The sequence below is a fragment of the Trachymyrmex cornetzi genome, unplaced genomic scaffold (genome assembly GCF_001594075.2).
Source record: "Trachymyrmex cornetzi isolate Tcor2-1 unplaced genomic scaffold, Tcor1.1 scaffold372, whole genome shotgun sequence".
Classification (NCBI taxonomy): Eukaryota; Metazoa; Arthropoda; class Insecta; order Hymenoptera; family Formicidae; genus Trachymyrmex; species Trachymyrmex cornetzi.
In genome coordinates this window covers 59,643-78,515 of record NW_017298450.1, presented here as the reverse complement: position 1 = coordinate 78,515, position 18,873 = coordinate 59,643, and the positions used below count along the sequence as shown (strand labels likewise).

General features: G+C 30.4%; 1 protein-coding gene across 5 annotated transcripts in view; it reads right to left on the bottom strand.

Moving 5' to 3' along the window:
• LOC108763649 (ATP-binding cassette sub-family G member 4) overlaps window positions 1–18,873 on the bottom strand; it is a 45,896-nt gene that overhangs the window by 26,064 nt on the left and 959 nt on the right. The window contains exons 1-3 of one of the 5 annotated variants that reach the window (XM_018511475.1): window positions 4,152–4,509; window positions 2,004–2,006; window positions 1,057–1,406 (exon numbers count right to left, since the gene is read on the bottom strand). In XM_018511475.1, the coding sequence (XP_018366977.1) occupies window positions 1,057–1,249 (193 nt within the window). In that variant the 5' untranslated portion in view covers window positions 1,250–1,406; window positions 2,004–2,006; window positions 4,152–4,509. Of the gene's footprint in view, window positions 1–1,056; window positions 1,407–2,003; window positions 2,007–4,151; window positions 4,510–15,623; window positions 15,733–18,873 lie in introns of those variants that run through there. The other 4 variants (XM_018511477.1, XM_018511476.1, XM_018511474.1 and 1 more) reach the window with 4 other exon arrangements.

Here is an 18,873-nt window from a genome sequence, read left to right as displayed (position 1 = left end):
GTATGTTTAGTAAGCAATTATGGTAATTATACAGCGAGAACTCGGACGAATGCTTTCTAGAAAGACTCCGTAGTCCGTGCTGAAGTCGAATAATGTAACATTTGGAATGCAGTTCAAGGGCGCGGTACATTCACATACCGTGTAATTTACAAAATAATCCTTCTGCGGTTTCACGACTTTTTCTTGTGTGTGACGCTACGTTGTATTCTATAATAATGTACTATCATATCCAGCTAATGCCTAATCGGCTAGATACTAAATGTTACGTTACGCTCTGAATGTTAGCTTTTCTTTCCGTTTCTATCAGCCAAGTTTTATCGTGGATTTTTTAAAATCTCATTGACTTGCCCAATCGCATATTATCCAATTAATGCTAACATGAAGTATGTCGGTCACGCGTTGGAATTACGAAAGTCTCAGATCGATTTAGATAAAGAATATTCGTTAAACTGCAACGATTACGGAATATAAAGAAAAATTGATTCTTCATTCTACACACGCGGATAAAATATTATTATATAACTACACAAGTAACTATATGAATATATTAGGTTTAATTTATTCATGCCGGCGAAGAATTAACAAAATGAAGTCATCTTGATTATTTAAATGTTCGTAAAAAATACGTGATAATTCACAAAAACACTGCGTGTGTCGCTCATTAAAAAGTGATATAAATATTTGTAATACAAAGCCTGAATTTCAAAGTTCAGCAGATTTTATTAAAAATATGCTAACAACAAAAACAAACGTCTGTTACTGCACGTTAAACCGCGAAACGCATGAACGTGTAAAATGTGCTACACGTGACATTATGAAAAGATGTCACAATAACCCGAGTAACTAACCTAATAAAAGAAAGCGGAGAAATTTCCTTTTCTTTTTATACATTCAATTCTTTCGTAACATTTCGCTATATTAATCCACTTGCCTCAATCAAAAGTTAAAAAACACGTCAGTTTTAATTACGTGCAACTCGTAGGATGATATTCGACTGTGAAATAATTTATTTGATTGAGATATTGATAATAAATGGAGATAGAAATATATACTCACTATTTTTGCGGCCTTCTCGGACCTTATACGTAAGATCGGTGAATGCCAGGTCGACCGGTGGCCTCTTCGGCAAATGCGTGATCGTCTTTGGTTGCATCGGCACCATCTGCAGCCGCACCGCCGAGTTCTTCCTAGGTTGCAACAAAATTCCATTGGAATCCTCCGCCGTTGAGCAATTTCCCTCATGCTTCATCTTTTAACGAGATATTCCGTCCTTTTCTTCTAAATGCCGATCGCCGATCGTTCGATCAACCGCGCGCGTTTTTCCTTCGCAATGTTTCGAGATCGATGAATCACCTTTCGCGAAGGTAACATGCGAAAAAATTCCGTAATCGTCGATTTTTCACAACCTGCAATATCGCCCACATGATGCAATGCACTTCGCAAGACATGTTAAATATAGCGTTTGATTTTTGGGAGGGGGGGAAAGAGAAAATTATATCCGTACTACGAGTTATGTTTCCGTAGCATGTTTGATTCGATAGCAAATTTATTCGCTGACGTTGTGGAACCAATCACGTGGAACTATTTAAACTTTACTCGTGTTTGCAAATTTTTTTTTTATTAGAATTGAATCGCGCTTCTTTCAATTCAGTGAAGATGTTAAAATTTTATACTCTGCTTTATAATAATTTACTTAAACATGCAAGTCTCTTTTCTCCAAAAAATTGCGCTTCCATCGAATCAGCTGTTGAGGTTTTACATCCCATTTTATCATAATTTAATACTATTCACGGAACGATGCAAAAAATATTAAAAGAAAAAAATCGTAAATACTGAGATGAGAATAAATGTTACATTTGTACAGAATATCGAAAGAACAGCTTTTTGTTAAGTATTTTGTTGAAGTATCTAAAAATTTAGTTAAATATAGATCTGAAAATAATTTTGTTGGACATCAAAATAATTACATAAGAATCTCAACATGATGAGCAATAAGTCTTAACATTCTAGCAACAAACCCTATATCTTAATGATCAACCTTCCCAAATTAGGAGGGACAGTCAAATTTTAACTCTTCGTCCCAAATTTTGTCCCAAATTAAGGACACGATTATAAATTGTTCCTCTTTTAAGTGTAAAAATAATAAATGTAAAATAACAAGTGAATATAATAAGTGTGAAATATAATTTTCAACTAATATGTAAAAATGTTTTGTGATTTTTTATTTAAAATCCTATACTGAGAAAAAAACATAGTCAATTTTAATAAATATTTAGTTCAATACTGCCAACTAAACATTTACTTACAGTAAATGAATATTTGTTTAGTAAAAAAAATGATTGTGAAATTAAATTAACATTTCTTTTATCAAATAAATATATCTTTATATTTAATAAATATTCAGTTGGCAGTATTCAACTAAATATTTATTAAAATTAACTATATTTTTTTTCATTGTAGCTATTACTCATAAAATACATTCACAGTAAAAATAAAATACAATTAAAAAAAATATAATATGATCTCGTAACGCGACGTAATCTTTATTGTGATCTCATGTGATGTTATACAAGTGTTAGTTATTTAAAAACATAATAATATAAAATGTTGTTTATGCGTTTCGTTAACAATTATTTAAAAAATGTTTATTAAAATTTAATTACGACAATTAATATTGAATCTTTTTTAAATATCTTTCTTTGCCTTCTTAATCACCTTATTCTGCATAATTATGTATTTTGATATTCAACAAAATTATTTTCAGATGTATATCTAGCTAAATTTTTAGATACTTCAGCAAAATCGTCTATGCATAAATATTATTTGATCATTTTTTATATATAATCTTTTAGTATACATGATAATTTTCGGGGGTTAATTTTCATCACTCTAACAAATACACAAAAATTATTAAATGATTCTTACGTATATTTTAATAGCCGAGAGATTAATCACTAATAAAAATGATTTCCAATTTCTTATATTCACTTCAACGTGATTTCAAAGTGATTTTCTTTGTTATCCGAAAGAAATTCGGGACGTGCGACCGAGCGTATGGCGATACTTTTTTATTTCAAACTATTTCTTTATTTCAGTGATGAATTGCTTCGTTGACTGATTTCCTCGCTGATTTCGTAGATGAATAGCCTCTCATCAACATTTTTAGAAAGTATTCGTAAGATTGTGTATTTAAATAAATTGTATATAAATGTTATAACTAATCACTTGATACTCTAGTTTTTCGAATAAGAGAAACGTGCAGGACACGATGATCTAATCGTGTATACTAAGAATTAAAAATGATTATATAAGCATTAACATTAAGCTATTTTATCGCAGTATAATAGAAGCAAAACATAAATAGTTAATTATACGGTTTCTGAGATGCAATTCACTCTAATCGATTATTATAATTTTATTCGTCTGATAAAATAAATCACTATACAGATCACTAGACATTTACATAAAAACCGCCATTACCTGTAATTTCCTAACATTAACATATAATATCGGTTAGGCGTAAAACGATCATATGTAATAAAAATATATGTAAAGCACACAAGGAAAAATAAGATGTAAATATAAAATAACCTTGTAAATTAATATTTTATACAAGTATACGAACAACTTCTGATTGATTGTCATCATCGTAACAGACTTTTTTACAATGACGATTATTATTTTACAAAGTTTTTATGTAACCATTTTCCTTGTTTTAAAATTAATTCTATACGATAAGAAACACTTGAGCCGCCGTATTGTATTGCAATAACAAAACTCGCAGCAAGAAAAGTCACCAAGTTTTTTTTCCAGGAAATACACAAATAGACATTTATGGAATCATTTAAAAAATAATCTTTCTCTTTCTTACGAAGGTTCTACTCCAGCAAATGACAGCGAAAATCACAGAACCGAAACCGCCTCTTTCATAGATATTGTCTACGTTCAGTAGAGAAAATTATCAGTTAGCGATAATTGATAATGATTGATTTTTGCCTTTAGTTCTTCGCCAAATCTAAATGTAGAAATTAATCGTATTAAAGAATCACTAAGCGCTAAAAAAAAAACTGATTAGTTTTCTCTACTAAACGCAACTATTCTTTTGTGGAAAAAAGCGAAGAATAGAATAATTTTGATGCACTGATTCTTACATTGCCCAACTTCGCGATGTTTCCTTTTGCCGTCGTTGGAGAAACCTCTCCACGGATACCGAAGCTAGCCCTGAGATGCAGCGAGGCGCATCTCCGGACTTGGCACAGAACGATCGCGAATACAAGTGTGAATGAGACGATCAAGAATAACAGACGCGACACACTCGATCCATACGATTGCACGTGTCGCGGCACACTCCCGAGCATACGCGACGCACCGAGCTTTTTAGAATCCCACCGGATACGCTCCGATAACAAAGACTCGTGGCAGGAAGCAACCGGTGCGGTGGGGAACGGTGAGAGACGAGCGAGCGGTGCTTTACACCTTGCGATGCACCCGCCACCCGCGACGACTCGAACTGAACTGAGCTAAAAAGCCGCGACCACAAGTCCGTTGCCGTTGACCGACGTCCCTTTTGTCTCGCTCCCCTGGCCTTCCTACCCCTTTTCCATTCTGTCCGACTAAAGAAGAAGGCATTCACGGTTGAACATGAGAACAACGCTATCGACAGATCAAAGTCTACGTAGATGCGATGACTAACATAATGTTAGCAACATCCGCGCCGAGGGAGGTCAGTCATCCTCTTTGATCTTATCACCATCTTTTTGCCATTTTTATACGATAGAAAATTAGAAAGCCGTAGGCGGATATGACGTCTAATAACTGTTGAAAATCGTATGAATTCTCACTGCATTTTAACGAATCATTCTCACACACAATCAAATTGAGAATTTCAATACTGCAATGTCTATACTACATGGCATCGAAAAAAATTTGTGTGAAATATAAAGTGGCGTCTACAATGAAATTTTGTCTCGGTCAACAACTTTGCTTTAAGAAGCCTTAAGTCATAAGTCGAAAGAGGTTAAGTGACAATAATTTCTGTCTTTACTGTTTTTGCATAATCTTTAAGCTTTAACCATTAGACCTAAGCGAATTGAGCAAAACCCAATTCTTACGGCCTAAAAGCATAAGTTCTGTGATCGATATATTGTCACTTAGAGTTTACGGTTTAAGACCTCTTAGGCCCGGTTTTTCATTAGTCCGGATCTACAATAGGTGATTTAAGCCTTAAGACGTAAGAAATTGACCAATTATAGTCAAATGCGAGAAGAATAATCGACTGTGATTCGTCCATTTCTTACTCTCTAAATCTGAATCAATGGATAGTCACTAATTACCTAGTGGCATACTTTGTACTGATAATCAATGAAGTTCAATTAAAAAAGGAAGAATGTTTGAGCAAAATACAACTAAAATACTGATATTTGCACGTTAATTTCAATTTTCCAACTTTTAAGTCCAATATCATACTTATTGAATTTAAGCACTAAAACAAGGTTAGTTAGATCATGCAATAAATATTAGCTAGGTTAAGGATCTCACATTTAATTCATTGATTACCAGTGGCATACTTGGTACTGATATTAGTGATTATTCAGATTTAGAGAATATAGCTTAAGGTTTAAAAACCTATTGTAGATCCGGACTTACCTGGTTAACTTGTGATTAGGCTTACCTAATGTTTTATCTAATGGACTTCATCTGTGATGATGTTATAGATGAAGCCCATTGGGTGAAACATCAGGTTAAGCTTAACTACAAGTTAACCAGATAATGGAAAACCGGGCTTTAAAGTAAGGTTGTGGACCGAGACTTTAAGGCGTAAAACTTAAACTTTAAGTACTAAGCAGTAAGAAATTAACTGATCATAGTCGAGTGTTCTCACATTCGATTGCGATGGGTCAATTTCTTACGGTTTACGATTTTCTTAGAGTTTAAAGCTTAAGTTTTACGCTTTAAAATTTCATTGTAGACGCCACTTATAATGGAGATAAAATTAAATATAACAACTTTTAATGTATTTAATCTCTTGTCGTACACACACACTTTAGAATTAGATTATATACAATACAATATGGTTGTAAATAAATCGCGTCCTCTGAATTGCTACTGCTAGCACTCACTTAAATGGTTCCTAAGCAGAGATACGTTTGTCCACAGCGACAGTTCACAGAAGAGAACAAAGGAAACGAAAATCTCTTAACAAATGACATATATAGATATAAATAGATGGCGGAATGTAAATTCAAGCATTCCAGAAATATAAACATTAGTCGAGGATAATCCTACTTAATTGACGTACGCAGCATGTCATAGAAAAGTTAAGTTGCCCTCGAAAATATTTTTAAAAAATTAAAATTAATTAACGCGTTACGCATTATTGCTCGGTAATAACGCCAGTGATTAGCCTCGATTTCATTACAGTCAGTCATTAGTATTAATTGATAATACGCACGCGAATCACTACTGCTGAAACAACGGTATCTGCGTATACCTATGTCGATGCTTCGTAAGTGGACTTATCGTCGAAGGCAGTTAATTAACGTCATGTTCGATAAGAGATGATGTGATATTACAAACCATATCACTAATGCTAATAAAAAGTTGGAAAAAAATTATTTTAATTCGAATAAAGTATACACCGCCATGTAAACTTCAGACTTCCTTGGGATTCTAATGGGATGATTCATCAAAGATAACATATCATAGTAGATAATTACAATATGACAAAATAATAAAGACAAAACAATAGAGTGTTCATTGAAGACATTATAATTATTGGTAATTTTCATGAGAAACGATATTCTGGAAGAATGCTGGGACAGTTCTGAAGCAACATATTGAATTAGTTTGCACATCATGCACTCATTCATAATGCAGAAGAGATATAAAATGGCCATTGAAGTGCCTCCATTAAAAGATTGTCATTGATCGATTGACGTAAGTCCTTAATGATTTAATAGAAGTCTAAAGACTAATAGTAGACCATGATGAATTAACATTTACGATTATCATGATTAGCGTTTTTTATTCTCTAATGCCCTTGTATTATTATCGAAAAAATTGTATTCTCAAAGTGAGAGAATTATATCTACTTTTGTAAACATTTTTAACACATATAATTCTTAATGAATGATAATATTTTTATTTTTCTGTCAATATTTCTAGAATATTTTTTGGAACTATAGTGTCTAACTTATAATTCTTGATAAAATTAACGATCTACGCAGTGAGTCTTTTGTACTTTTTCTACAAAACAGTACGTTTCTGCGCGATAGCGACATTTGTCAACTACCTCAAAAAAGAAGATTTATAGTTTAAGTAGTGCGCAGTGCAGTGTTTAGTAAAGCTTTAATAGATCAATGAGGCGATGAATGAGAAGATAATAAAAAAAGAAAATTGTAAAAAAGAAAATTAATCGGAGGATTTGACGGAAGTTTATAAGCAAGTTTCTGAGATATACATGTTGTAATATATATTAGGCACAAATTATATTAATTTCTTTTACTAAATACCTCGTTAAAAATAAAAATTTGATAAGAAAAAAGCGTCACTCTGCCCCGTGAATTGAGATTTATTTACATACATTAATCGTTAAAGAGGACGATTATTTAGGTTAGAAAATTTGTCACAAACACAAAATATTGCGATATTTAATGCCTCACCTTGCATATAGTCTATCTAATCTTTTCAGTGTTGTCATTATATTTAATATATATTAAACTCATTCCTCAAATTTCGTGTACTCTATACAAATATAGACATTCTCAGTATTTCCAAAATGTATTCCAATTCGTGTAAAAATTGTGAGAAAAATTATTCTTACTGTAAGGGTAAATTCCACTTTACTAATATATTCTCATAAGTTAAGAATATGTGATACTGATTTATTCTTCAGAAGAATTCCCTCTGAAGTTAAGAAAATTCTTTTGGCACTTATTTTAGAAAATTATCATAAAAATAAGTGGAAAATTCTTAAGTACAGAATACAATTTTGTCAGTATTATTACTGCAGTAATTGAAATATTTTTGCCACTTCAGTACACAACAATGTTAATTAATGAAAAACAGAAACTTTTACAAATTCTTCTACTTCTTTATTATGCTAAGAGTATCAACCAAACAATTCAACAAAGTAGGCTTTGACGTCAGTCTCAAAACCTCTGTACTCTGCACGAATGAGTGATTACCAAAAGATCGGACAGTCAAGAACTGGTCACGAATTATTGGTTACGTCACGCATACGCTTATTCATTCATTAAATACAACTTGTATTTTTTGCGCGTTTGATCGAACACAATGTGCTCATATTACTCTAGACCTCTGCCTTGGACTGTATGTCTCAATCGTCACGTATTGCGTTGCGCTTGTGCAAAATGAAAAAGTAACAACGAAAAAAGCATTTAAATCAGCAAATATTTACCTCCTTCAGACATTCGAAGAACATAAATTTAAATATCACTTTACATACAAACCATAAAGAATTATGGAAAAGGTAACTTACGTTGTTTTTTTTTTTAATATCTTTAGTATCACAATTAAAAAATAAATAAGAAAAACTAACCGAAAAAGAGATCAGCAAAGTATATTATAAATTCTAAATAAGGCGTAACAATTCATTCCTAACACGAAAAAGTAAAGGAAAAATAGTACTGTTTGAAATTTCCTTCAATTTGATCACCATGATCATTATAGTTTATTAATTGTTTTTCACACTTGATAATTGTAAGGGACGTAGTACACAGAAAAATGTAAGCCCACGGCCAATCACAGTAGAGTACGTAAGACAATAACATAAGCAGTAACAAAAAATGTTGTATACAGAGTGTCCCGTAAGTTTTGATCAATCGCTTTTATGCAGATAGAGTGGACTAAACTGAGTCGAAAAGTTCTCTACTATTTTGCAATTTTCGCAATAGTTAACAAGATATTAATTACTAAAAATTGCCAAATATTGGTCTTGAATAATTTTTTACTCAAATACTATCAACTTTACAGAAAAACTGCAAGAAACAAAAATTATTTATTTTCTTCTCGTAAAGTTCTGAGAATTTTTTCAGAATTTGTTCAGAATTTTTTAATACCGTATTTTCTCATGTTAGTAAAAATAAAAAAATGCAGTACTAAAAAGTTGATAAAAAATTCTGAAAAAATTCTTAGAGTTCTATGAGAAGAAAATAAATGATTTTTGTCTGTTGCAGTTTTCTTGTAAAGTTGATAGTATTTGAGTAAAAAATTATTCAAGCCCAATATTTGGCAATTTTTAATAATTAATATCTTGTTAACTATTGCGAAAATTGCAAAATAATAGAGGACTTTTCGACTCAGTTTAGTCCGCTCTATCTACACAAAAGTGATTGGCCAAAACTTACCCTGTATAATGAGAGGTAGTGTCGCTGCGCGTAGCTTAGCGCCGAGACACTATCAGTGTCTCCAGATTTGCTTACTGCTTACATTTTAATGCTTACGCATATTTGTGATATTGAAGATGTAAAGTTATTAAATCGGATAAAGCGCGAAACCGATGTATGAATCATAAAATATGCATATATTTACGTATCATTTCAGAAGAAGTGTCTCCTAAAAAGATATTGCCAGGCAACTCGATGACGCACGTCAAACTGCTCTGAGTTCTTTCTGTTTAATGTCATTGTGTACACGAGTGTAATACAAAGGTTCGAATGCGCCGTATATCATCGTATATTCTCACTGAAGCTATTCGAAATATAATTACAAATTAGAACAAGTAAAAAAAGCTTCCGACAAAATAATATATTATCATCTGCATATAATTCCGTCGGTACTTTAATTGCTCTCTCGCGTTTACGTAACTCATAATAATAACTCATCACGCAATAAGAATTATGAGATAATCTCTTCCTGATCTCCTCAAGTATCCAAGTCACACGAAGCAATTAATTTTTTATTTTGATTCGTTATGCTGAAGACAAGATTCTTTATTTCAAAGGAAATAGTTCAAGAAAACAGAAACAAGTTTTTAATTTTGATCTTCAGTTTCCGATAAGTTTAAAAGTGTGCGATCGTAATAACGGAAATGCTGAGCACGCTGTCGCGAACGTGATTCTTTTGCCGATGGGTGTGCGCATCTCTTCTTACTGAAAATCTTAGAACAGAATTATACGCGGAAAAGCGGAAAAATTGCAAAATCCACTAAGAAAATTAAAATAAACATAATTAAACTTGGACGTAGACAAAGTGTAATTTTCTCTGCATTTCCTGAAAGGCAACAGTATAGAACCGAAGGTTACATAACAGTTTCAAAAACATTGCAAAAGGACAATTGTCATGTAAATGCTATCGTAATTATACATATTCTGAGAAATTTCTTTATTAGAATTATTTTATTTTATTTTAATAATTATATATATTGATTAAATAATTATTTAGAATAATTTAGAAACTTAGAAAAGTATTTTCATATTTCTGTAAGAGCAGTTTCATTCTAAGTGATTTTCTTAAAATAAAATGTTTTTTAATAAGGGCATACTGCTTTAGCGTGCACGCATTAATTAACAATATTTTGCTCGAAGCATGCATTTCCATTACATTATTGTAAGATGCAATCGGTCTAATATATTATAATCTACTTCTTAATTATACGATTTAAAAAAAAAAGAACCTTGATCTGTATAAAATAAAAGCGATAACGATGATGTAAAAACAAGATATCAGTCGCATTAAAAACGTTACAATATAGAAATTACTAATTATATATAGCAACGCCTCAGAGAATGATGAAGAGCTTATGAGGTTTGCGAAAGGAATACATAATCAATTTATCAAGCATAATTTATTGACAAACAGAGAGAAGTTTATATTTCGTCAATTGCTCCGGATGTCCGAGATTATCAACATTCTCTATCGTTATCTTTCTCAACTGATTTATTTTCAAAAGTTGAGGAAGAGCTTCTTACTTTTATGAGAAAACGTATGGATCGCAAAATCTTGATGATAAAATAAGCAAACATCTCAGTGGAAAAAATGTACTGTTCGTATGAGTATATATCTGATAGCCTTCAGAGATCATGACCTACATCCTGCACTTGATACACATACTAATTATTAACTTTCTATTAAGGGTACATTCTGGTATAAAATTTTCAAAAAATCGATTTTTTTTATTGCATATTTCAATTGTACAACATTTCAAGAATACATTGTCAAAATTTCAGAAAGAAATTCGAAGAATTAACGATTCCACAGCTAAAAGTCTATTTGTTTTTTGTTTTCAAAATTTCAGAAAGAAATTCGAAGAATTAACAATACTATAGCCAAAAGTTCTTTTTTTTACAGCCAAATGTTTCAGAACGTTGAAAGCTTACTTTATGGACCAAGTATCGCTGATTAACGGTAAATAGTTTAATTATCATTTTATTAAAAAAAAATCTAAAAAAAACTTTAAACGCGTTTTTCTCGAAACGTTGTATTTTTGAATGGTTGACACAATTTCGGAAAAACTTACAGACCGATTTAAAAAATTCTTGCGGCGTTGTAGATTGATTAGCTATCGCGTAAAGCGGAATAAACCGTTTCATTAAAAATTAAATTTTTTATCCAACTTTTTTGAACGAAAACAAGCGTTTTTTCACATCACTTCCTAAAAACACAACTCGCGAATTATCAATATTTTTCAATAATTTTTCAATAATGCTTTACGCGATAGCCACACAAATAAACTTTAAGAAAAAATTTTGTTTTTTTTTCAGGCTATTAGTTCTCGAGATATCGTGTCAATCGTTTGGTCATTTCATATTTTCAACGCTGTGCCTTTCAACTAATTTTTTGGAATTTTGGAATGAAAATATTACTATAAAAATTTTTTTCATATATTGACATGTGTATTAATAAGTATGCCAAAAATTAGAACCGTGTGTCTTATAGTTTTCTTTAAAAAAAATTCCAAAAAAGGCCTTATTTTTAGTGAGGTTACACCAGAATGTATCCTTAAATTATTTTAATTTCAGCAATGTAATTAAAGAATGATGTACTAAATTGGTACAATATATATCGTAATGATTAATTAAATACATATATTATGTATATGTTTCAACATATCGTCGAAATCATTAATAAGATCATTCAATAGAATGTTACTAGTTAGTATCAAGTGCGCAATGTAGCACTAGATCTGTATTTTCGCACGGCAGACTACCGATAGAATCCGAGAATGATCCACGCACAAGAGCGAACGTCACTTGCACAATAAGAAAGAAAAGTGCAAAGTCCGCATTCGGACGAATCACCAATGGGCGTGATAACGATGTGACAGTCACGAGGAAACGTCGCGTAGAAATTTCGCTGGCGTATTTATTCGACCATATAAAATCACCGCGCTCTTTGTTCCTCGGTATCGCCATGATGCGCGATGGAGAGGGTTAATTAAAATCTAATAATAGCACTGCCCATATATGACGTATCTAACGTTACGACAGATGGACTTTACTTTATTTCGAATAAATAAATAAATGAGTTAACAAATAATTCTCGCTTATGACGCGAGAAGATAATCAAATTTTTGTCGTGGGAGAGAAAAAAGGATTGACGACAAAACGCCGTGACACATTTAACTGGCGATAATCTTAATTTATTCATAGTTGTTTTCGTAACCTCCTAAAGATGTGCGTGTTAGTTTTATAGTGGACTTCGATTAGGTCAAATGAACGTGAACGAAAAATGAGGATTGCGTAATGCAATTTGACACAAAAAAACGTAAGATAAACGCAAAATTCTTTACTTGTGACAAATGAGTTTCCACTGTCTAGGTCACTGCAATCATATAAACCAACACGTTACGCAGTGTGTAAATAAACGTCACATAAAGCAATTAAAGTAGATGTCAAAAAAATATGATTTGCCAACCTAGCTATATCTCGTTGAGGAAATTCCCTATGTGATCATATTAATCTCTGAATCACGTTGATTTATCGTGCAATTGGTTTGCCAAACTTTTGATTTGATATAATAAAATGTTCGAAATAATAAAAAATGAAAACAATTGTAAATAAATTTAATTTAAAAAATTAAGATATAAAAAATTGACAAAAACAAATTATATCTATATGCACACTGGAAAAAAAAATTACTGAATTTTAATAAATATTTGTTTCAATAGTACTAGCGAAATATTTACTTACAGTAAATAAGTATTTACTCAAAATAAAAAAATTATGTTTAAATTAAATAAATATGTGTTTATATTTAGTAAATATTTCGTTAGTACTATTGAAACAAATATTTACTAAAATTTAATAAATTTTTTTCCAGTGCATGAAACTGTAAAATACTTTCCGTAAAAGTATGCACATTAATATAATATTAAATATTAGAACGCTAGTTAGAAAAGAACTCGGAAAAGAATTTCCCGTAATGTCAAATAAATGACAGCAAAGGACAATATTGGAAAATAAAGGACAAAATTGAGTTTTGAAGAAATAAAAAAATTTAAAGGATAGCTACCTAAAATAAAGGACTGTCCTCTACAATAAAGGACGTATGGTCACCGTAATATTATATGTATATTATTTAATTTTATTATATACATATTCTATTATATACATACATATTCTATTATATATATTATTTAATTTTATCGTATGTATCTTATCTTGTTCATTTATAAACTTTTCTTAAGTAACGAAATGAATTCCGAATTCTTACACAATAATCAACATGGCTAGTTAGGAACCTTGATGATATCTCTTAATATTTGTTCGAAGATCAATGCAGTTTAGATAATATAAAAGAACAAAGTATCAAGTATCGAATAGGTACAAAGTCTTACTGATGCGACATTAGCGATTAATCGTCTGTAAAGTCGTCGGTAATACACACGTACTAAAATATATTCAAGAATATAATATTTATTTTTCTCATGGATGCAATTAGCATATAGCAGTAAATTTCATAATGTGTTTCTATCATGTTCAAGTGCAAAGTTTGACAGCAAAGATCGATTTGAAGTTGTTCTGATTGGTTTTTTTTTGCTAATATTCAAGACATTTTATATTATTGAAATATATCTTTTCTTATGATTGACGCTCATTTGCGAAATTGATCATTATATTATCTCTTTCATCTATTAGGTGTTGAACTTAATTCCTGCCGTTTTTCATCTCCAAAATTGATTTGTTTCGAAGGGAAATACCTTAATCAAAGTATTATTAATAAAGTATTATTAATTAGTAATAAAGTAGAAAATGGAGGAAATTACTTTGATTAAGGTATTCATTCATCTTCCTTTCGAAACAAATCAATTTTGGAGACGAAAAACGGCAAGAATTAAGTTCAACACCTCGCAATAATTTATCGTAGAACTCGTAAAGTAAAATATTATTCCAATAATACAGAACACGTATTTAGGTTCGTTATCTAATAATTATTCGAGAATATGTGAAATAATTCCTGGCAGTCTGAGGCTTCAGATTGAAGGTCTTATTGTAAATAGATGATTGGCAACAACAAAGTTCAAATTCCGAAGTATCTCTAGATTCTACGTCGATTATCAAGCAGGATGATTTATCAGTGATTATCGATTATCGTGGAAAAATTACAGCTTTTTGGCCAAAATTATTAGTTTGAGGGAATCACAAAAATTTTCAAATTACTTTAAATGTGAAACAGAATAAAATATCACTTAAATGTATAAATTTATCAATTATATATATATATATATATATATATATAATTGATTAATTAATGTAGCTGTGTTCTACTATCTTTAATTGGCTAGTTTGATAAATACTTTGACGCGTTAAATTAATAACTTAATTTATTTATTTAATTATTTTTTAATACTTAGTTTTATTTAGTTTTACTTAATTAATATACACGTTGAAAGCGCAATAAATTTTTAAATTGTTATTTTAACTTTCTTTTTTTAATTCCGCAATCAGTGGTAATGATTTAAAAATTCCGCAATACTTAAACAACAAATCCAATAATAGATATTTTTTTTAAATGTCTTACGTATTGCATGATTAGAAAGTTAAACGTCATAAATGCGAAAATACAGTCCAATAAAAAGGAAATGAAAACATTATCAAATATGTGGACGAGGGTATTCTGATAACGCTGAACTATAACATTGTTAAACACAATAATAATGATGAACAATATTACAGCATTGCCCCAATTGTATAAGTGTTCTAGACGAGTGCATTGCATTGCTGTTACAGGTTGCAAAATTTTGGAAATTTTTGTTATAAAATTTTCGTTTCTTAAATTTTCCCTTATTACTCAATATACCATTACCCACATTATTGTAACGCGGCAATTTAGATCGTGTCACAGATTGTGAAGCTTGAGGGATGCTTATTTCTTATTTAACTTACGTATAAATTCAGAAAGTTGCAGCAAAATATAAGAAAAACGAACAATATTAAAATTGAAAATCAATGAGATTAGACACATATGAGTGAAAAAATGTTATATTCAATGTTATTCGGTCAAAGCAGTCCTTCGTGCCTAATAATATTTCGTCACACAGTTTGCTTAATTCAATTGGAAATTAATGAATTTACAAGAAATATTATAGATACGAAAAACTACCTTAACCGAATATTTTTCATTTAAGCAGAAGAAAAAGGTATACAATTTTAAGAACTCACCCGCTAATTCCATTACTAAGCAGTCCGTTCTGCATGCTATTTTTTCCACCTTCCACCATGATTGAAGTTACTTTGTTCCACGCACGTTTGATTTACAACACATACACAGCTGAAATTAAAAAAGAAAATATCAACGCAAAACACATAGAAAGCCGCTATGTATGTCGATATTCTCTGGAAACGAGGACATTTGTAATTGCAATCATATAAAAAATTACTTATTCATTGTAGAACACTTACGATAGAATACTAATGTCGTACAGAAAAAACAGATTTCTCAAGGATAAGTATGATTCCAGATATTCAGAAAAATTATACACATGAACAAAAGTTACGCAAATTTGCCACAAAAAATTTATGCATTTTTCGTTACATAATTTTAATTATTGCTTTAACTGCTATTAAATAATCTACTTCTCTAACTCTGGTAGTTGCCATTATTTTAGAAAAGTCATAATAAAATATCACGTGCATAAAAAATACTGTATTTTTATGTAATTAAAGGAATTATTGAGAATGTTGTGGAACTTACAACCATGGGCATGTATTTGAAATACTTTTATTTGAAAAACAGTATTGGTGAGGCAATTATATTTTGTGTTTGTTCAGAGTACATGAAAATATTTTGTATTTTGTATTTCAAATACTAACATTGATAATCAACCTTATTATTTGAATTACAAGAAACAAAAAGCTTTCAATCTTTCGATTTTAAATACAAAATACGTAATACTTTTATGTGATCGGCTAAAATAAAAAATACAAAATATGCTTGTGTTGCAAATAGTGTGTTTTAAATAAAAGTATTTCAAATACATGCCCAACTCTGCTTACAACTCAAGAAATGACATTAATTATTTAGTTATTTTATTTTGATTTATTAATTCACAGACAGTTTACGTTCCAAATGGGATCTAACTTATCAACACAAATCAATGTCCATTGATTGATTTGTTTCTTTGATCCTCAATGCTTCTTTTGATCGCACATCGTTTTCTAATTATAGGAGTTACTTCATCAAGGCAACTGACAGACGAAGTTCATGTTCAACACGGTTCAACACGGTACACAACGTCTTGCAATATTGCGCATATCTTGTACAGGTGCAGCCACAATCGTGAGCGATTGTATGTAATTCAGTTTTCATTTACGAATGATTAGTGTGGAGTTCATGAATACGGTATTATATATGTATGGGGAAACACAGAGTGCGATCTGTTATTCATCAACATTATACACCACGTAGCAGTAATCAAACGCGTTTCATAATATCCTTTTTCGCCACCTCTTCGTCGCGCTTGCTCTGTAGAAAACTAAATAACCGGTATTTATTTCGTTCAAGGGCACAATTATTCATATTTCGGGTTTTCGAATTTATCGCAGAATTTAAATTAACTTCGAAACGAAGGATATTTGCTGCTTTTCCGTTTAGCATATTTACATTATTCATTAATTATTAAAACTAACATTAACTCTTATCTTCGTTCAGAGAATTAGAAAGGAGATAAGAATTTTAATTGCTTACATATTATCGGTGTTCTATGCCAACTACTTTTTTTCTTCTTAAAATTACGCAGTTCTATGCCACGAATAAAATAGGAGAACGTGAATTTATGAAATTAATAATATAAATACTTTTGTGTGTTTTTTTTTCAATTAAAATCTTTCTACTTCTCACGTTAATCGAAAACGCAAAATTATTAAGTAAATGTCGAACGCTTCAAAGAACGAATGATACCTAGAAGGCAACGCACACAGTCTCATCGTAAAGTACGGAAAATATTCCAAGTAGACTGTTTTTCTCTCGGCATGATGGTACACGTGCAACACACACCGCAGATAACGATAAACACTACGTACCGTTGCAGCTGGCACAATATAATGGCCGAAACACGCTAGCGATGTATCTCATACAAGCAACTTTCACACACTCGTTAGAGTACATTGCTCTTAATTGACTTTTATTTAGTTTCTAAATCTCTAATAAGCATACTTCATTTAATTTCTGTTATAACTATAATTTATTTAGTTTCCAAAATCATTATATTCTCTTTGAAAATTATATTTTTATTGAAGTTATAAATTGCTAAATATTTCGAAATATCAAACGTACTAAATTTCTAATAAATATAATTTATTTAATTCGTGTTATAACTATAATTTATTTAGTTTCTATTGTAAAAATAATTTATTTAATTTTTTCAAAATTACTACATTCTCTTTGGAAGTTACATGTTTTTATTGAAATTATCAATTGCTAAATATTTCGAAATATCAAACATATTAAATTTCTAATAAATATAATTTATTTAGTTTCTATTGTAAATATAACACGGTAGTCGCTGTGTTTGGCTTAGAGCCGAGACACTGTCGTGTCTCCTGATTTATTTAGTTTCTTAAATCTCTATATTATCTTTGGATGTTACATGTTTTTTTTTTATTGAAGTTATCAATTGCTAGATATTTCGAAATATCAAACGTACTAAGGTATGCATATTAACACTTACCTATATATAATATTTTAACTGGAATAATACAATATTACTGCAATTATACTTCAATCTTCGCGAATATGTACGTAAGCTTCATCACAATTTTAATACAAACAATTATCATTATATATCGTTATATTTTGGTACAATAAAAACTTAATAATGAGTTATAGATAACTTATGAGTCAATTCTAAGCAGACTCGTAACGTGTTTTCGACTTGTAAGAACTTATGACCAGTATTCTAATTTTATGCATAGATACGTATCGTAAGACGTACAATTATTTTTAAATATCTACGATTTCTTGTAAATTTTATGACTAGTAGAAAGCTATCTGTAAAAATGTTATATAAAGGTATATTAAGCATTTTAAATTCTTACAAATCGTACAAGAATATGTTACGAGCCTTATGATTCTGCTTAGAATTTAGGCATTAGTTTCAAATTTAAACAAAATTCTCGCTGATTAATTTGCAGAGCATGCAATGTTTGGATGCTTTTAGATTTTCTCCGTGTTCGAGGACGATTCACCTCTTCATCAAGATGTTATGATTCAAACTAATCACACTACACAAGACTAATAACAAATATAAGAAAATTCACAAATATTGAACCTAATCATTATATTTAAATATTTGATTTTATCGATCTCTTGAAATATCTAGAATCAAATATATTAACTAGTTTATATTGGAAATAAGACTAACGCTAACATAAAGTGTAAAAAAATTTACCCACTAAACCGAGTAAATCATAG